Genomic DNA, 19156 nt, shown 5'->3' with positions numbered 1-19156 from the left:
GGCCCAGTTCAGAGGGGAGTGTGTAACCTAGATCATTTCCCCCTTTCCCATGTCAGTTATACCAATGTACATGCTTATGTTCACATTCACTTTTTAATCTAAATGAGTCTAAGTTGGTGTAACTAACATGATGAAGGGCCAAGAAGAAGATTCAAGGTACATTAGTTCACACTCAGTGGAACCTTTGAATTTGAATGATTGATTGCATCATCTCTATTTGGTCTATATTGGCTGGGTAGCAGGAATGCCAATTTCATATTCAAAGCTGCGGTTCCACTAAATAACTATGTCCTGTTCCTGGGTTACTGTACCAGTACAACCTATTCTTATTTATGTTTCTTATTTAAAATAAGAGTGTTTAACATATTACAAAATATGGGATAAATAACTTCAACATTAGAACCAACAGAGCAGAATACAGATTAATTCAAGCCTATCTGGGTATCTGCATATGCAGCAGGCAGGGGTGACAGATTCTATATCGATAACAATTTCCTTCTTTCCATTTTGCACATTTATATTGCTGTCTCGATGTAGCACTTACGAAACAATCTTACCTGCAGATTTGCACATGCTGGTAAATCATTGTGGGTGGATATTTCGTTGTTGGTGCTCTCTGAACCCATGTTTTTAAATCTGGAAGCTGTCGTAGTTGTTGCTGTGGTGGTTTGTACTGGTAGGATTGGCTGCCACACAGTCACATCTGTACCATTGCCGAAGGCTTGAATTGCATTTTCTGTAGAAAACAAGTATAGAGAAAATTCTGCATATAAACCAATGCCACAAACAGCAGAATTGGCATTAAAAATAACCTGATGCCATAGAACAGAAATAACTCCAAAAATGCTCTCCCATGCAAAATCTTGTCCTTGTTTGTTCAAACTCACGTATTTATATTGAAAAGCTAGTTTCAATTTATTTTGAATACATGTCAGAAATGTGAATTTTGGGGCCACAGGTTTATCTACTGCTAAATTCTCCCTGAAATATTTTCAGCCATTCTTTATGGAAGCTCAAAACCCTAAATCTTCTGTGAGCAAATTAGCATTCAAAAGCTTCAAAAAACTTAACTGGTGAGACTTAAAGTACAATATGTATGTTGTGTCCTAATTCTGATAAATTATGTTATGCAACAAGCCAAACATAAATAGCAAGCAATATATTGACTTATTTCCACAGCTTGCTTTTAAAACCAATGTTCCCATAAACAAGGGACTGTTTAACTAAGATGACCAGTTTCCAAACAAAATCTACAAAACAAAGTGAGAGAAGTGTGTTTAAACTAAAAGTTTAGAATATAAAGGTTAGAAAGTTTATCAATTTCATGGGATTAAAGAGTGTGTTTATGGCAAGGGTAAATTGGTTGTGTGTGGGTTTTTTTAATACAAATGAATAGAAAAACAGTTTTTAATCAGGTCCTTGGGGATTCAGCATGGATTTAGGGATTTCTTATTCCACCTCACTGTATAAGAAACCAAACAATTTCACATGGGACTTGAATGGGGAAGTTATTAACAATACTCTTCACTGGCATCCATCTCACTATAAAATAATTTACATTTAGCCCTCATCTTAGAAAGATGCAGTTTATTCTAGAATCTGATCTTAGCGTTCCACCAAACAGAGACTGATTCATAAAAAAGGCATTACAATTGGTTGGATTGATGGGGGGCAAAGTGAGAATAGTACAAAAGGATTTTCCTGTCCAGTATTCTCTCTTAAACAAGGTAAGCTGCAGTATTTTTCACACAGTAAATGTCATAGGAGACCAGACAATTACCTAAAGTAAGTAGTGCGCCAGCTTCTTGTTTTCAGTGCTGTAGGAGAAGCTACAGGAGAATATGGAGGCACCCTCTAGTTTTTAAAATAAAATTACTCTTATAATTTAAAATAAAATTATAATTCTTATAATTACTCTTATAACTCTCTCTTTTCTTTTTTCCTCCTTCTGTGTATCTATGTTTTTGTAACAATGTGCATGAATTTTATAACTATAACATAGCAGACGAACATAATAAGAGTAAGATGCCACGGCAAACGCTTAACTGCTCTAGTAGTTGGCTGACTGTTTCAATCATCTGTATTAACTCACTTTTGCTCTGTCTTTTCCCCTTGCTTACCAGTTCTTCCCCTCTACTCCGCTATCTGGTATGTATGCCCAAACCCTCCAAAACACTTATAGCGCTGGATAACCTGAGTCCCATTCAACCCAGTGCAATTATCCAGTGCACAAGTGTATGCAGGATCAAGGTCATAGTATGCAGAATAAGCAACACTGTGTGTATTAGAAGAACATTTAAAATATTAATAAAAATAAAGTTTAATAAAGGACTTTAGGATTTGAAATGGGCCAACCTCTTTTTAAAGGTGCCACAGTTGGGAGTTATAACAGAATTAAAGGAATACTGGTTGGGATTTCAAAATGTACTATCATTTAGGCCTTAGAAATGTGGGATTCTGGCTTTTTAAAGGCTGGCCATTTTCAGGTAAGGCCCAGATTCTGCAAACACACATGCAGTTTACTTTACACATGTGAGTATTTCTTTTTACTTCAGCAGGACTACTCACATTCATACAGTTATGCATGTGGTGTTTGAAGGACCAGGACCTATAATTCTTCATTTTCCAACAGCAGAATACATGTAAATAATACTATACTTAAAAATTAAAACTGATTTCTTTAGTCTCTGTTCTGAAACAAATGCTTTTTTCTCCCATGTTGAAAGGCCATTTATGAAAAGACACGAGAACACTTTTTCTCCCTCTGTGAAATGCTACTAAACCAGGAACACCTTTAATTTAAATTTTTTTCACAAAGAAGAGGTTTCCCTGTGAGGGTAAGTATAATTTTTCTCATAGTGACCTCTAATGTCACTGCTTTATTGTCATTAAACTTTTTATTCCAGCAGGGACAAAGGGATTGGTGTACACTTAAAGTCTAAAAGGAACTTGTAAAATGATAGTAATGACTAATGAACACACTTACAAATTAGCAAAATATGAAATGTTATAAAATATGAAATGTTATATGTGTGAGAGGCAGCTTGGAGAAAGTATGGATGCTATACAGTTCCCCTGTCTCGTTTAGAATCCCACTTGGAATTGATTGCTTAACCAATGATCTACATTAACCTTTCCTGACTAGCAATCCTTCCAAGGCTTTTAACAAATAGGGCTCAACCCTGTCATCGTTCTGCACACAGAACTGATGCTTAATGGAAGTATTTCATGTTGAGAGACTGTTGGGTAGAGGCAAAAGATAAAAATGGTCTTAGGGCAGTCAACACCTTTGATGGTGTGTAGAGTACTAACACTACATGCCCAGCTAGAATAGGTATAAATAAATAAATGCTCTAATAAATTGGTTAGTCTCTAAGGTGCCACAAGTCCTCCTTTTCTTTTTGCGAATACAGACTAACACGGCTGTTACTCTGAAACCTATAAATAACAGTGTATGCAATGAGGCACTGCTTAAGTGAGTAGCGTAGAGTACCCAGTGAATAGAGCAGAGTGCCCTATACATCTGAACACAAGGGTATACATCTTACACAGCTCTCCATATGTTCAAGCAGAGCCTCACTCATCCACGCTGCTATTTTTAGCACTGTAGTGTCCTGCTGCCTTCCCATCTCCAGAGCCTTTTCCCACTGCACTGAAAGAAGCAAGCAGTGGTGAAAGGCTCTGACGGGTGTAATACAGGTGGGGAAAGGCTCTGGCAGTGGGGAGCTTTTCACTGAGGCATGTAGCTACACATACCCTACAAACCACTGCAAGATTCTTAGAGACAAGGTCTTAGAGAAGTGCAAGGTCTCTGATAGCCCAGTGATGGAATTTCACTATCACTCCCCTATCCCCAACTAGAGAATGCCCTACTTCAGACCCACTGCTAATATAACTTTCTGTTTTTTTTTTTAAAAGAGGTGACCAAGTTTGTGTGCTGTATGACTCCCCTGACTACCTAAATATTGTATTGCCCTACATCAGCAATAAACCGTTTCTCTGAAATTCTGGTGTGCGCTCCCTATCATTGAGTTATAAGTGTGCTGGCAAAATGAAGTTTGGAAAGGAAGTCTACCAAAACTGACTTCTCAGAGGCCCTCAACTGGAAGTAAGTTGGGCTATTAAAACCATAATGTAACAATCTCAATTAAATTGCTGTATCAGGATCTCATTGTGAAAAAAATCATTTGAGAGAAGTTTGTGACCAAATTTCAAGTATCTGAGAGAGTACTGATAATAAAATCCCAATTCATGTATATCTGTATAAAACCCTTTTAGCCTATTTCTCACATTATACACAAGCCATTTAGATCTTGCAATTTTCTGGTAGAGACCTTCCTTGATGGCCACCCAAAATATAATCTGTTGGTAGATGAATTTTTCCACATTATGTAACACTATTATTTGGAATTATCTCCCACAATTTCTCATGTTTACAAGCTTGAACATCAGGTAGATTTGCTCAGCTACCTTTAGTTCTAGTTTCTAAACCTACTACATATCCAATCTATCAAAATGCATAGAAGTGGCCTTGAAGTATCACAATGTACTTAAAAACTAGGTGAAACAACCCCATACAGCACATGTTGCAACATGAATAAATGTATGTTTGAAGACATTTTATAATATTGTACTCACTAAGGCATGTATTGTCCTGGAAGAAATTCAGAAATTTCAAGCATTCTTCTATGTCGTTACCGCTGTTGCTGCAGTCACACCATGGGGCAACACTGAGACTGTTGGAGTCTATGTAGTTTGGTGTCATAACTGTGCCTATTAACAAAGAGCAACACACTGTACCATCAGTAATCTTTGTAATGTCCTACCCTTATATATATTACCCAAAGAAGTGACAAACATCATCTAGTGGAAGACAGAAACAGGGATGGATTAATATTAACACTAACACATAAACACTATAGGCCTGGTGCACAAGGCCCTAGCTCTCAGAATCATGTGTGGAGTGCAGAATCTCAGCTTTCATTTTTATTTTATTTTTAAAAAAAGATTCTAGCTGGTATGGTTGTGAAGAAATGTGTGAAAACTTGACTGTAGTGTAATTGATGCTGAGATGTCCACATGAGTTTGCAGACAGTCTGAAACAATAACTATGAGAGATCTGAACTTCCTCATACATCTCAATGGGGTGCTAACACCAAGACTCCACTGTTCTGAAAGGTTCTGCCCACAGTGTGGTAGGAGAGGAACACAGAAACAATATAATTAATCTTCATAACTAGCTAGAATTTATTTCCTGCAGCTTTCAATTTACTAATAACTCTGCTTTTAGTGTCAATGCCATTAGTGACTTGGATACTGTAGTGGGGTGTATGTTTATAAAAATCTGAGGATGATACCAAACTGGCCAAGGTAGCTAGTACTTTGGAGGACAGGATCAGAATTCACAATGACATTGACAAATTGGAAAATTGGTCTGAAATCAACAAGAGGAAATCTAATAAAAAGACAATTGCAAAGTACTATACTTAGGAAGGATAAATCAAATGGAGAACTATTAAATGGGGAATCACTGGCTAAATGGTAGTACTCCTGAAAAAGAGCTGGATTATAGTGGATCACAAATTGAACACGAGTCAACAGTGTGATGGAGTTGCAAAACAGGCTAATATAATTCTGGGGTGTAGTAATAGGAGTGTTGCATATACAACACGAGAGCTAACTGTCCCACTCTACTCAGCACTGGTGAGGCCTCAGCTGGAGTACTGTGTCCAGATCCTGGTGTCATATTCTAAGAAAGATGTGCACAAGTATTAGAGAGTCCAGGGGAGAGAATAAAAAATGATGAAAGGTTTAGAAAATCTGACCTATGAGGAAAGATAAAACTGTGCATGTTTAGTGTTGAAAAAAGAAAGACTGAGCAGGGAACCTAATAACAGTCTGACATGTTATTGACATAAGCTGGGACCGTATAGATCATTGTTGCAACCAAAGTCCTGTAGTGGCACCAAATCTTGTATAAAGGGGGTCAAATGAGGTGTCTAAGACAAGGTTATGGTTTGCTGATTATGATTATGTTGTCTATATGTGTGTATCATTTTTGTAGTTAAAGTTATGAATATTGGCTCTGTACTGTCTGTATTTCAAACTTGTGCTATGCTTCTGGGGAACACTCCAGACAAGTTGGTGTCAGCTCTGCCCAGCCTGCTTGATGGCCCATTAAGGACCATCAGCTATACAACTGACCCATTGAGAGAAGGCAGACACGCCTTGCGACTCAGCAGGTATGCAGGGACATGCCAATGGACAGAACTCTGAGATTTTTCCATGCCATGTGATGGACAGCTTGTCTTTGGAACAAAGAAAGAAAGACCACATGGCTAAAGAATATAAAAAAACTGCTGCAGCTCCTCCATCTGGTCTTAAGTCCTGCTTCTTACCTCTGGAGGAACTTTGCTACACTGAAGCTTTGAACGAAGGACTGTTGACCCATCCCAGCTGTGGATATACTCTAGAGACTTGATTTGAACCTGCAGTTTATTCTATCAGTGCTGCAAGCCTGAACCAAGAACTTTGCCAGCACTGTATGTAATTGATTCCATTTAACCAATTCTTGCTCTCATATATATCTTTTTCATTTTATGAATAAACCTTTAGATTTTAGATTCTAAAGGATTGGCAACAGCATGATTTGTGGGTAAGATCTGATTTGTATATTGACCTGGGTCTGGGGCTTGGTCCTTTGGGATTGAGAGAGCCTTTTTTCTTTTACTGGGGTATTGGTTTTCATGACCATTTGTCCCCATAACGAGTGGCACTGGTGATGATACTGGGAAACTGGAGTGTCTAAGGGAATTGTTTGTGTGACTTGTGGTTAGCCAGTAGGGTAGAACCAAAGTCTTCTCTGTTTGACTGGTTTGGTTTGCCTTGGTGTGCATAGAAACCCCAGCCTTGGCCTGTAACTGCCCTGCTTGAAGCAATTTGTCCTGAATTGGCACTCTCAGTTGGGTCCCAACAGAACCAGCATCGTTACACAGTCCTAAAATATGTTAAGGGCTATTATAAAGGCCAGTGATCAATTGTTCTCCAGGTCCACTGAAGATAGGACAAGAAGTTATTAATAACTCTGCAGCAAGGCAGATTTAGGTTAGTTATTAGGAAAACCTTTCTAACCATAAGAATAGTTAAGCACTGGACTAGGCTTCCAAAGGAGATTGCTGAATCCCCATAATTGGAGGTTTTTAGGAACAAGTTGGACAAAACACCTGTCAGGGATGGTCTAGCTATATTTGGTCCTGCCTCAGGGCAAGGGGCTGGACCAAATGACCTCTTGAGCAGCCCTAAATGTCTATGTTTTTATGACTGCATTTCTTAAACATTGCCAACAACCTATGATCATGTATCTGTGCTTCCATTTTAATTTTTTTTTTGCACAAATTATTGGATAAGTATTCTAATATTTACATTTCAGGCTCAGGTAAAGCAACAACTAAACCAAAATAAAGAATGCATTACATGTCCTAAAGGAAACACTGAAAATGCCCTCCATTGATCTAGATTATGCAGCCCTTATTCATTTTGGTGAGCACTTAGTTAAATGAGTAGACTCATTGAAGTCATTCCCAGTCTAAGTAAGCGTTCACAAACTTGAGTAAGGGTTGACCAATCATCCCCTTAATTATTTTAAATGGCTCATTCTTCAAGTATTTTTAAAAGTTTATATTCCCCTTCTGCTTTTAGTGAACTTGGTGTAAATCTGAAATAACTCCATTGATTCCAACCCCAAAAGTCAACAGAATTACTTTAGAATTGCACTAATGAGGGCAGCTGTTGGCTGAATAAGTTTTTCAGCACCTACATTCCACACCCAGTAGCCTGGAGATTTAGGGCAAACTTCTCTCTGCTCCCAACTAGAGCAAATGTATTGTCAGTGGTAGCCGGGCATGTGGAATGGATGAAGATACATATTAGAGACCCACAGTGCAGATTGAAAGAGCCAACTTGGTCCATAGAGCCTAGAATTTATAATCCTCAAAAAAAAGGGGGGCTGCCAAATACCACATCAATGTGTGCAGCACTATGTGAGTGCCTTTCAGTCACTCAGACATTGACAGGAATATTTAAATTGTTTCACAAATGAAATGGAAGACAAAGAAAAACAAACATTATAAGCGGTCTTAAAGAAATCCTGAAAGTTATGCAGAACTGAAGTTAGCTGCAAATGATAAGACTCACCCCCCCACACACCTTCTTTTTGAAGTTGAATGCAATCACTTTATCTACTCTCAATTTGTAACTAAAAGTTGTAGTGATAATTACCCAATGTCTACATAAAATCAGCATATGTGTAAGAACAACAAATTTTTTATGAAATGAAGGTGGGAATAGAGCAAAATCAGCAAATATCACTTGCACTATTTATGAAAATGTAACAGTAGATAAATAAGAATAGGAATGTTATTAAATTAAAATAAAGCAATGAAAAATATCTACCCATTATTTCTTTGATGATTTCAGCCCACTGTTTCAAATATGTGATATTTATGATCCGGAAAGAAGAAAGTAATGTAGAGAGAATATGAAAAACCAGAGTTTTTTAATGGAAAGAAAATAGACGAGTATCTGAAAAACTGATGATAAAAATACTTGATAAAGAAATAGAAACAATAGGGTATGAAGGAAGTTGGAAGGGCCACTAAGGTAAGACTTTCAAGAAGAAGAGGTAATAAGGCCATAAAAGTGGGTGTAAAGAGCAGGTGAAAGTGTAAAATGTGACAAGCTATGATCAGAGTCAGTGACTATAGGAAAAACAGGATGAGGAAGGTATACATACAGCATATACACTGTATATACTGGAAAAAACAGAGTGGCTGAAAAAGCAGCTAGCAGAAAATAAGTCTGTCATTCAAACCTGAGGGCAGATGTGAACCCAAGTAGATTATATGTTTGGTTTCCTGGGGTGGATTCCTTTATCCCCCGTGTGTGTGGAATTTTTTCTTTGTTGTAAGATGGCCTCTTGAAAATTCTGCTAAGGACATTAAGCCAGCAGGGTAATCATGGCAGTTGGGAGTAAAATAGGTCATAATAGCTCTGTTGTGGTCACTATGTCCAATTGTTGTATCATGTTATTTGGAGCAGGCATCAAAGTCATGCATTAGGCAGAGGCAAAACTGGCCTGAACCTCAGCATATCTTCCAGCTCGAATCAGAATATCTTTTAAGAATGAAAAAAAGTTTAACTAAGTTCCTCCAACCAAGGTGTGACCCTGAACATGTGAAATTTGACTACAGGAATTGGCCCAGGCTTAACAGAGATTGTTAAAATTGCTAAGCACGTATGCTTTACAACAGGACTGTCAGCAAGGTAGAAGGAAGAGAAGCTCAGCAAGAATGCAGAATGACAGGAGTCATTGGGCCCAGGCCAAAAGATCAGCTAATTGTAACAAGATCCAGAATTACGTGCTTGTGACTTCAGGCTCTCCTGTATACACACACTACTGCAACAATATCTGCACAAAATATGCCTTGTGAGGGATCATATGAAAGCTAACAACATGCTGGTTATTAATATCATTGTAAAATGCATGTGTTAACCTTATGTATGAAGTTATAAACTCCCTCTGTAAGATGTTACTAAAACATGTTTAAGACAAGACAGCCTAGGTAAAGGTGATACATAGGTCTGCCTGCCCAAGACAACGGAATATGGGTTTAACCTCGTTTTAAATATTAGCAGTAAACAAAGCTATCCAGCTAAACCAGCTGGGGTTATTTATCCTGTTCCTGAACTTGAGAGACAGAGAATTAACATGGCTCCTGCACCCCAAGGAATCACAGAAGACTGAATTCCCAAGAGGGCTTCCTGACTTGTACGACAAAGAAATCCCTTTTGGGATATAAGAAACAGAGAGAGACACCCCCACCCCCGCTTTGTCCTTCACCTTAACGAGACAAAGAAACCAAGTGGTTTGATTTCTGTGATGGGTCCTGGCAAACCCCACAAGTGAAAAGCTGGAAAGGAGACTGTGGGTGAGAGAGGCCATCTTGAACAAAACTGTATCTTGATAGATTAAGTTTTTGACTTTTAAATGCATGTTTCCACTTTTATTTGCTTGTAACCATCTCTACACTTAGCTCTTTTACTTGGTATCACTTAATCAATTCTCTTTTGTTAATAAACTTGTTTTACTTTTACTATAAACAAATTCTGTGCTGTGTTTGAGCAGAAGGGTGTATTTACCACAGTAAATGAACAAGCTGTGATGTACTGACTCTTTAACAGAACAGCCATCTTAGTATCTTCTGTGAATATACAGTGATAGGGGCCATACACTGCAGAGAAACATCTCTGAGGAGCTTGGGGGCAGGAATTTACTGATTCTGACCTGCAAGGCTGTCTTGCTCGTGAGGAAGACAGACTGCTGGGGCAGGAACTGATACAAAGTGCAACTGCCAACGAAACTCACTCTTGCTGAGGCAGAGAGCTAGCACAAGTGGCTCATAAGCAGCATGTTACAGTGGTGTAGTTGGCAGGATTTACACACAGTTTATTGGGTAACTGAGATTCACACTTCTAGCACTGATAAACTGGTTTTAAATTATTCATACGTAAGACAGTTAGGACCATGGTGAGAGAGGTAACGGAGTGGCTCTTAGCTCTGGGTATCCCTAGCAATATGTTACAGTGTTTGATCCTGCAATCCTCGTTCACTAACACAAAATCCTATGGAATTTCAGGGAGACATAAGGAAATTAAAAGGACAGGATGTGGAAAACAAATAAGGAAAAATGCTTCAGAAAATGTATGGAAAATCTTATATTGAATTCAATAGAGTTACACTTGTATGAAATCAGTGTGGGAGCAGAGACGGGACAGTGTGCTTAACTTAGGAATGACCAATATGTTGGGTTTCACATCTTTCTATCTCCAACCTTTTTTTACACCAAACAATCATGTCTTTTTTCTTTACAGGTTATCACTTTTTTTAAAAAAAACAAAACCCTGTATTTATTGATTTTCATTAGCTCCCACACAAAACCAAAAATCCCTTCCTCTAAAATATACTTTCAGACTGTGTATATCATACCAATACAATCCAAAACCACCACTCCATGCAACCTGTTTTCCATTTAACTGGTATAACATCTCACCTACTGCCAATAGACATGACTACGCTCATTTACACCAGCTTTCTTCTACTTCTAATTCCACTGACTTCAGTGGAGTTGCCTCTAGTTTTCATCAGTGTACATGAAAGCAGAGGCAGACCCACTGTACATTCCATAGAGAATCTTCATGCTCCTGAAACAAACAGTGCAGAGGTTACAAAACCTTGCTGCCATCTCTTTAGAATTGTATGCAACCTCTTATGAAGTAACTAAATGAAACAGCATTCTATTTTAATGAACAGTATTTTATCTTCACCATGCTAGCTGGAGATGCCTGGTATTTAGATGAACGAACCTGGAATAGCTTGCTACAAAGAGTTAACCAAAATGGGTCTGCTTCCCATATATTTTACAATATCAGTAGGACGACTCTGGCCCTGATTTTGATCTAATCTAGACTGCTGTAAATTTGGAGTTTCTGTACTGAAGCTAATGAATTTACTCCAGATCTACACTGGTCTGACTGAGATCAGAATCAGGATCTTGTTATTCCACAACAAGGAAGGTTTGTTTTAGTACATTCCTTTGTTTATCTGAACTACAGCTGAGAAGTGTAAACTGCTATAACACTGGTCAGTTCCGATCTTCATGCACGTGTCTGGGGGCTGTTAGGAGAGAAGAAGAATGTTTATTTTCCCCTTCAGAAGTTAGATCTCCTTTTGATTTCACTTCCTTAGGGACCCATTCCACATCCCTGGTGTCAGAAAGTGTTTATGCAGTGTTATACTATTCGTGCAATATCATTGCCTACAGGAACACAAAAGCACCTCTCTATATGAACTGGGTCATCCTTAAGGTTAAATTGCAAAATGGATCCAATAAAATCCTCTACAAAAGTCACTAGGCCCAGTAACAATTTGCCAACAGCTCTTATCCAGAGTTATCCATTAGTACAAGAATTACTCCTTGCCAGCAGCTACACCCTTAATTTCATTGACTGGATCTGATTTCTTCACTACTCAGTTCTTTGTTCTCGAATCAAATGAAGTTTTATCAGTCACTGCTCCCATGGCTTGCTTTCTGTATATTATTTTTTCTGATAAATCTTGGACTGCAGTCTTTAAAACTACCGTGCCTTTTCTTAGTAGTCACCAGGTATAATTTACCTTATTCATTTTAAGGACTTGCTTTTAATTTAATTTTCCAGCAAGATCAGACCATTCTGTACATGTTTTTGTTCTGGACGGTATTTCAGAAGACATTCATTTAACAGCAGGATCTGCTTCAGGGGTTCGGCTGGGGCCTTCACTCCTAACAAAAGGGGCTATGAATGCATCATGGCAGGTGCAGGCTGTGAGCTTGAAAAAAATCCCTTACCTAGTGACCATTTTTGTAATTTGTTTGTTTTACAGTCTTAACACTCCCCTTTTTCTTTATTGTCCAGCCATGACATGTCTGTGAAAAGTTCCCTTCCCCGAGATGAGTTCTCCCAATCAGGAATCAATCAGCATGGGTGGGATATGAAATTTGACTTGCATATAAGCGTCCCCAGGTTGAGAGTCAGGCAGGTAGCAGTGAGCAAAATGAATTATTGGAGAAGGAGAGGATTTCAGGAGATAAGTTCACCTCCACGGAGAGGCATCTCAGAAAACAGTTTGAAGGGCCATAGGAAGATCGTGAAAACTACAGCTGATGGAAGTGAAATGAGACTGATCTGGTCTATTGCTGCCTCATTTTTCAATTCATGGTAAGCGTTCCCTAAATATGTCAATACCACCTGATTTTCTAATAACAGCAAACACTGGCAAGTTTTAGTGTCACCTACTCTTTTTACTCTATTCACTTTTTTACTCAATGGGCCTGTCCAATATTGACCACTTTGTTTTCGAGCTTTACTTCTACTTGCTTCCATACCAATTTTCTTCACAGTCAAGCACATTTCTTTCCCTCATCCTCTGCCCTTCTTTTGCTTGCTACTATACAGCTTAATTTACTCCAGAAGAATCTTAGAGTCAAAACAAAGGGCTGCTGATTTAATTGGGGGATTCTGCCTACAATATCATGGTGTAATATTTAACTTTATTTTTTGTTTTCAGCAGGCCTTCAAGATGTCATTCTTTTGTTCCATTTGCAAGCAACACTCAGAGAGCACCCACTCCGCGCAAAGCTCTTACCAATAAGCCCCGAGTAAGCGAGGAGGCAGTCAGCATAGTTTTCCTTCAGACAGCTACTAATAGACCGTGACTCAGGCTGGCAGTTTGTGAAAAAATCTGCAAGGCGAGATCTGCAACATGGTAAGAAAAAAAATGCATATCTTTAAAAATCAAGCCTCCAGGCAGCCTTACCTTTTGCACTTTTCTTTTTTTGTCAATATTTCATCTTCTTAAATACATACATAGAACACATTTAAACTGGTAAGATTCCCTTTTTAAATATGTCCCTGTCTGCTTTTGGAGTGTAGATCTGAGAAGGGTTAAGGTATGCAGTCAGCGAAGGACACTGCATGCAGAAATATACACTTTATACCAAAATGAGTGCTCTGCATTTCCCACCAAACACAAGCAAACAAGAGAATCCATCATGAAAGGGTTCATGTTTTGTGATTCCGAACTCTGATTAGAGAGCAGGAGTATGACATCTGGAAGAAAATCTTGTATTAAGAGAACATAGTATCTGCTAGAACAAGTGGTTCATTGATTATGTATGGAGTAACAGTACTGGAGAAAACATTTTGCCCTTGTAAAATGTGCACTTTTCAGAAGTCTACTGGATTGAGCTGAGGGCTTAGAGTAAGGAAACCTGAGTTCTGTTCATAGACCTGCTACTGAACTACCATGAGACCCTCACTTTGCCACTCTGGGAGGGGAAGGATAGTCCACTGGGAGTTTCTTTGGTTATTACATATAAGGATATTTTTATAAATTATGTTTCAGGATATAGACTAAACTCTTGTGGGTAAGGAAAGCATACTGAGTCCGTGTGGCACAAAATCTTTACAATGTGGGCAGGGAACAAAGATTGTTCCACGAGTAGTATCTGGGTGTTAAAATACCTCCACAGATTTAAATGTCATTATTTATGTAAGTAGGCAAAACCCCCAAACAAAGGCTTTTTTTGAGCTGCAGGAGCACAGATTAGAGTCTTGAAAAACATTGGCAGGTGCCACAATGTTTAGAATAGTCCAGTTTTCCCTTGGACTACAAGGTGCATGGCTCCACAACTCACTTAACATGCTCTGTCATTGCCAAATGTTTTTAAGCTCCCATAACTAACCCCCTGGATGTAGCGACACTGGTCATTTACTGTACAGCCTGTTTAAAGAATTTATTTATTGTAGTAAACCGTTGAGGAGGCTCAGAAGTGCTCAACTGATCCCTAGTGCATACAGCTTGAATTCATGTTAATTTCTGGAGAATATTTGTGGTCATGAAAGTTAACAATCTAGAAGCATCGCACGTCTAAGTTTTCAAAGGCCAATTATAGTTCAGACAGCTGTGGTTCGAGCACCACTGCACTAGATTGCCAATAAATGTTCTCCCTGACCTGCAGGATCTTTCTGTCTCTCTCTAGAGACAAAAGTAATTGAGTTTCCATGCTGCCTTAGTTCTTAAACGCTCTTGAACAGACAACTAATTGTACCAAATACTGATGTGGATTACTTTCCAATGGAAACTAAGCTTAAGCCACCAAACTCGTTTTACTTATGATCTTAGCTTTGACACATATTTAGTCTCTAAATTTACGGATTATTTAAACCTGAGTCTACGGAGGAAAGAAAAGTCCTGTGACGTGTGAAATTAAAACCGAAGCCCAGATCCTCAACTGGGGAAAATTATTGTAACTCCATTCATTTCAGTTGATCAATGCTGATTTACACTAATTGAGGATCTGGCCCAAAATGTTCTCATCACTGTAAGACAGCTGACAGTATGGTCACCAGCTAGCCCAAACCAGTGATACAGCTCTTTAAATAAACTGAGATACAAAAATAACCTAGTCAATGACAACCAAAGCCCTGCCTAAAGCATAGTACATCATATTAAAACTCCTTTAGTAGAGATAACAACCCTTTTGGAAATGTTAATAATAAGCAATGGGTTAATACAAAAGATGTTTGACAACAGGTACTCTGAATATTATGTTAATTTCATATTCCTTCAGTATGGCAGTTCTAACCAGTTTTTGAGTAGGGACACTATTTGGTTAAGTGTCTTGCTAATTCTCTAGTATCTAGCTGAGAATTTTGATAATTTGGATAGTGAGTGACATTTGTAATATGAGTGTTTGTGTTTTAGTGTACATGACTATATTCATGCAGGATGTGTGTGTATATATGTATAGTGTATATAGGCAGTCACATGTATAATGTAAAATATATAACACAACTACATTCAAAACAATGAATTAATTTCCAGCGTCCAAATCACAAATCCTCCATGCGCATGCCTGTATTAATGATTTTTTCCTCTCCTTTGGCGTAAAAAAGGAATTGAGCACGCCACCAAAAAAATCACCTTCCAAGGAAGGAAAATAATCTCTCCTTTTTGTGGGAGAAAAAAATAAATTAAATGGTCCTATTGTAGCCATATGAAATCTCCTCAAAGTAAACTGCAGATCTTCAGAAAAGTGTACCTTAAATATTGTGCGTATTACTAACCAAATAAAATAAGAATGATCCTATTGATAAATCCTATACAAATCTGCTCAAAACAGTCTTTGAAGGAAAAAAATCCCCCAAACGTGGTACTAGAAATAGCACTAATAAAAATATTTGGAGCAGCCAAAAATATAGAAAGAACACAAGTTCAATTTTTCCTTTATGATCTTGATCTTTCAAATATTCTGAGGGATAAATGAATAAGCTTTGAAATATTGTTCAAAAAAAAGACCCCAAGAATTTTTTAAAATTAGTCTTGTACATAAAAACAAATTCTTCACATGGACTCACCTCATATTAGCATGCCCTGTTGCTTTAAGCAATATTAATTACACCTTTATACATTTCTTTTTGGAGTATTTTTAAAAAGCTCTTTGATGTTTTGAAATTATCTGAGGCAATTGTCACTTCACCCCTTTTTAAGGCTGGTTAATTGAACTATGGCATTGTTTGCACAGCTGTGGATATGTATGCCATTTATAAAATGAATACTGTACATTTAAAAGCAGTAAGGTTTTCGCTGTATTCAGTGAGTTATGTAAAACTTCTCTGCGTATTTCATTTTTTGGAGGCAAACCTCGGCCTACACGTGAATAGAGCACTGATGAAAAAAGGTCCAAGGCACTTGAAATTTGTGGGTTAGAAATACACTTATGGAAATGAACCATTTGAAAAGTTCTTAAAACTGTTGATGTGACTACTTAAAATATTCAAAAGCTGTCACAGTTGATCATCTGAAGCAATACTCTCTGTAATAAAGCAGGGACAGTCATGAGTGGCAGTAAGAAAAAGTATGGCAATGCATACTGGTGATCAAAGGGACAGCTATTGTCTAGCAGTTTTTAAACTCAGGGAAAAACTCCCAGTGACTTCACTGAGCCCAGGATGTCACCCAAAGGGTTTGGAGAAATGATATAGGAAAAAAATAACAGAAGGAATAAACCTGAGGTGAAATTGTGCCCCAGTGAAGTTAATGAGAGCTTTTCCATTGACTTAAATGGGACCAGAGTTTCATCCCCAAAAGGAGAGAGATTTGGAGAAGCGACCATGAAGTCTCATGGAAGTAGGAACTAAAGAAACGCAAGGCACTAGCTGTTGCTCAAAGAGATGCATGGAGAGGTTGTGAAGAAAAAGGGAGGGTCTTCATGACCAAAATGGACTGTTGAAGGCTCTAACCTTGAGTGTATATTATATATGTTTAGATATGTTTCACACACCCACTTAGAAGATAGTAATGTTTTCTCAGTTTTCCCCTTTAATGTATTATATGGATGAGGAATAAACTTTTTCAATTATCCATTAACTAACATGGTTTTCTATACTTTTTTGTGGGGGAGGGACATCCTAAAGGAGACCTTTATCCGATTATTTGTGTTTTGACGAAATCAAACATCTGAATAGGAGGAACTGACCAGAACAGGATACTATTAAGTCTCCAAAGGACTTAATTACTAATTATTATTCAGCATTTAGTAAATGTCCATCATGGTGCTTGGTGCTGCATAGTAAAAGAGAGTGAGGAACACTTCCTGGCACTGGAAATTTATCACTTTAGTTTTAATTCTAGTGAATTATTTTCACCCAGCATAGGAAAATTCTTTATTGCAGCTGATGTAATTCTACTACAGTAGCTCCTAGAGATCCTAACCCAGACTATAGTCTAATTATGCTAGGCACCGTACATACACAAAGCAAGAGACTGCCCTTCCTCCACAAAGAATTTACTTTTGAAGTAAACAAAACAAAGACTGGGGAAAGGAAGTACTATCTCATTGTACAGATGCGGAACTGAGAAATTCACTGCCTTGCCTAAAGCCATACACAGTGTCTGTTGCAGAGCAGAGAATTAAACACAGAGCTCCTGAGTCCTAGTCCAACTTCCAAACTACAAAACCTTCCTCTCTCATACTTTAACGCTTACATCTTTAAATGACAACATGAGGCTGTCATAAATATAAAGGGAAGGGTAAACCCCTTTGAAATCCCTCCTGGCCAGGGGAAAGCTCCTCTCACCTGTAAAGGGTTAAGAAGCTAAAGGTAACCTTGCTGGCACCTGACCAAAATGACCAATGAGGAGACAAGATACTTTCAAAAGCTGGGAGGAGGGAGAGAAACAAAGGGTCTGTGTGTCTGTCTATATTCTGTCTTTGCCGGGGATAGACCAGGAATGGAGTCTTAGAACTTTTAGTAAGTAATCTAGCTAAGTATGTGTTAGATTATGATTTCTTTAAATGGCTGAGAAAAGAACTGTGCTGAATAGAATAACTATTTCTGTCTGTGTATCTTTTTTGTAACTTAAGGTTTTGCCTAGAGGGGTTCTCTGTGTTTTGAATCTAATTACCCTGTAAGGGATCTACCATCCTGATTTTACAGGGGGGATTTCTTTTTTTCTATTTACTTCTATTTTTATTAAAAGTCTTCTTGTAAGAAAACTGAATGCTTTTTCATTGTTCTCAGATCCAAGGGTTTGGGTCTGTGGTCACCTATGCAAATTGGTGAGGCTTTTTATCCAACATTTCCCAGGAAAGGAGGGGTGCAAGTGTTGGGAGGATTGTTCATTGTTCTTAAGATCCAAGGGTCTGGGTCTGTAGTCACCTAGGCAAATTGGTGAGGCTTTTTACCAAACCTTGTCCAGGAAGTGGGGTGCAAGGTTTTGGGAAGTATTTTGGGGGGAAAGACGTGTCCAAACAGCTCTTCCCCAGTAACCAGTATTAGTTTGGTGGTGGTAGCGACCAGTCCAAGGACAAAGGGTGGAATATTTTGTACCTTGGGGAAGTTTTGACCTAAGCTGGTAAAGATAAGCTTAGGAGGTTTTTCATGCAGGTCCCCACATCTGTACCCTAGAGTTCAGAGTGGGGGAGGATCCTTGACAGAGGCACTATCAGGAGTATGTTCACACATGAAGAAAGCACATAAATTGTACCAACTGTGATGCTGTTTTAAAGGAAATACTGAGACTTTAAAAATTATATGGGATTAAACACGCTACAACCCAGACTCTGGTGGAGAATTAGCAGGTCATATCTCCACGAAGAGAGTAATTTTTTGGTACCTGCGAGTACAAATGATTAGTGTGTACTTTACTAAACACACATATTCAGTTGCCATTGTCTATTTTCAGTTTCTTCTCTAACTCACTGTATTAAGAAGCTATAGGATATAGGCCCTGTGACAAAGTTCCTCCTCTACCTTGGTGGGTCCTGTGCTTATTGGTGGATTTTGCTCGCCTCAGAGATTCACAGTAGCCCTCAGTTTGGCCACTTTTATGGCTTAAATCTGCCTTTCACTCAGATAACCTTATCACTGGCCAGCATGGGGAAAAGGAAGGAGAACAATCCCCACAGTCTCTGCTGGTCCACCTACTGGGTCAGGGGACAGGCCAGGGACCTTCCCCTCTGGTGGGACCCACAGTCCAAGTCAACTCCTCCTGTAT

General features: G+C 38.4%; 1 protein-coding gene across 2 annotated transcripts in view; it reads right to left on the bottom strand.

Annotated features, from left to right (window-relative positions):
- The window catches only part of GFRA1 (GDNF family receptor alpha 1), a 204632-nt gene that overhangs the window by 37731 nt on the left and 147745 nt on the right, over positions 1–19156 (bottom strand). The window contains exons 5-7 of one of the 2 annotated variants that reach the window (XM_073354262.1): positions 13241–13350; positions 4639–4773; positions 558–736 (exon numbers count right to left, since the gene is read on the bottom strand). In XM_073354262.1, coding sequence (XP_073210363.1) covers positions 558–736; positions 4639–4773; positions 13241–13350 — 424 coding nt within the window. The remainder of the gene's footprint in view (positions 1–557; positions 737–4638; positions 4774–13240; positions 13351–19156) is intronic. The other variant, XM_073354261.1, reaches the window with a different exon arrangement.

Source organism: Lepidochelys kempii, chromosome 7, assembly GCF_965140285.1.
Source record: "Lepidochelys kempii isolate rLepKem1 chromosome 7, rLepKem1.hap1, whole genome shotgun sequence".
Lineage (NCBI taxonomy): Eukaryota > Metazoa > Chordata > Testudines > Cheloniidae > Lepidochelys > Lepidochelys kempii.
Note: the sequence above shows the minus strand (reverse complement) of the source record. Positions and strands in the feature narration are given on the sequence as shown.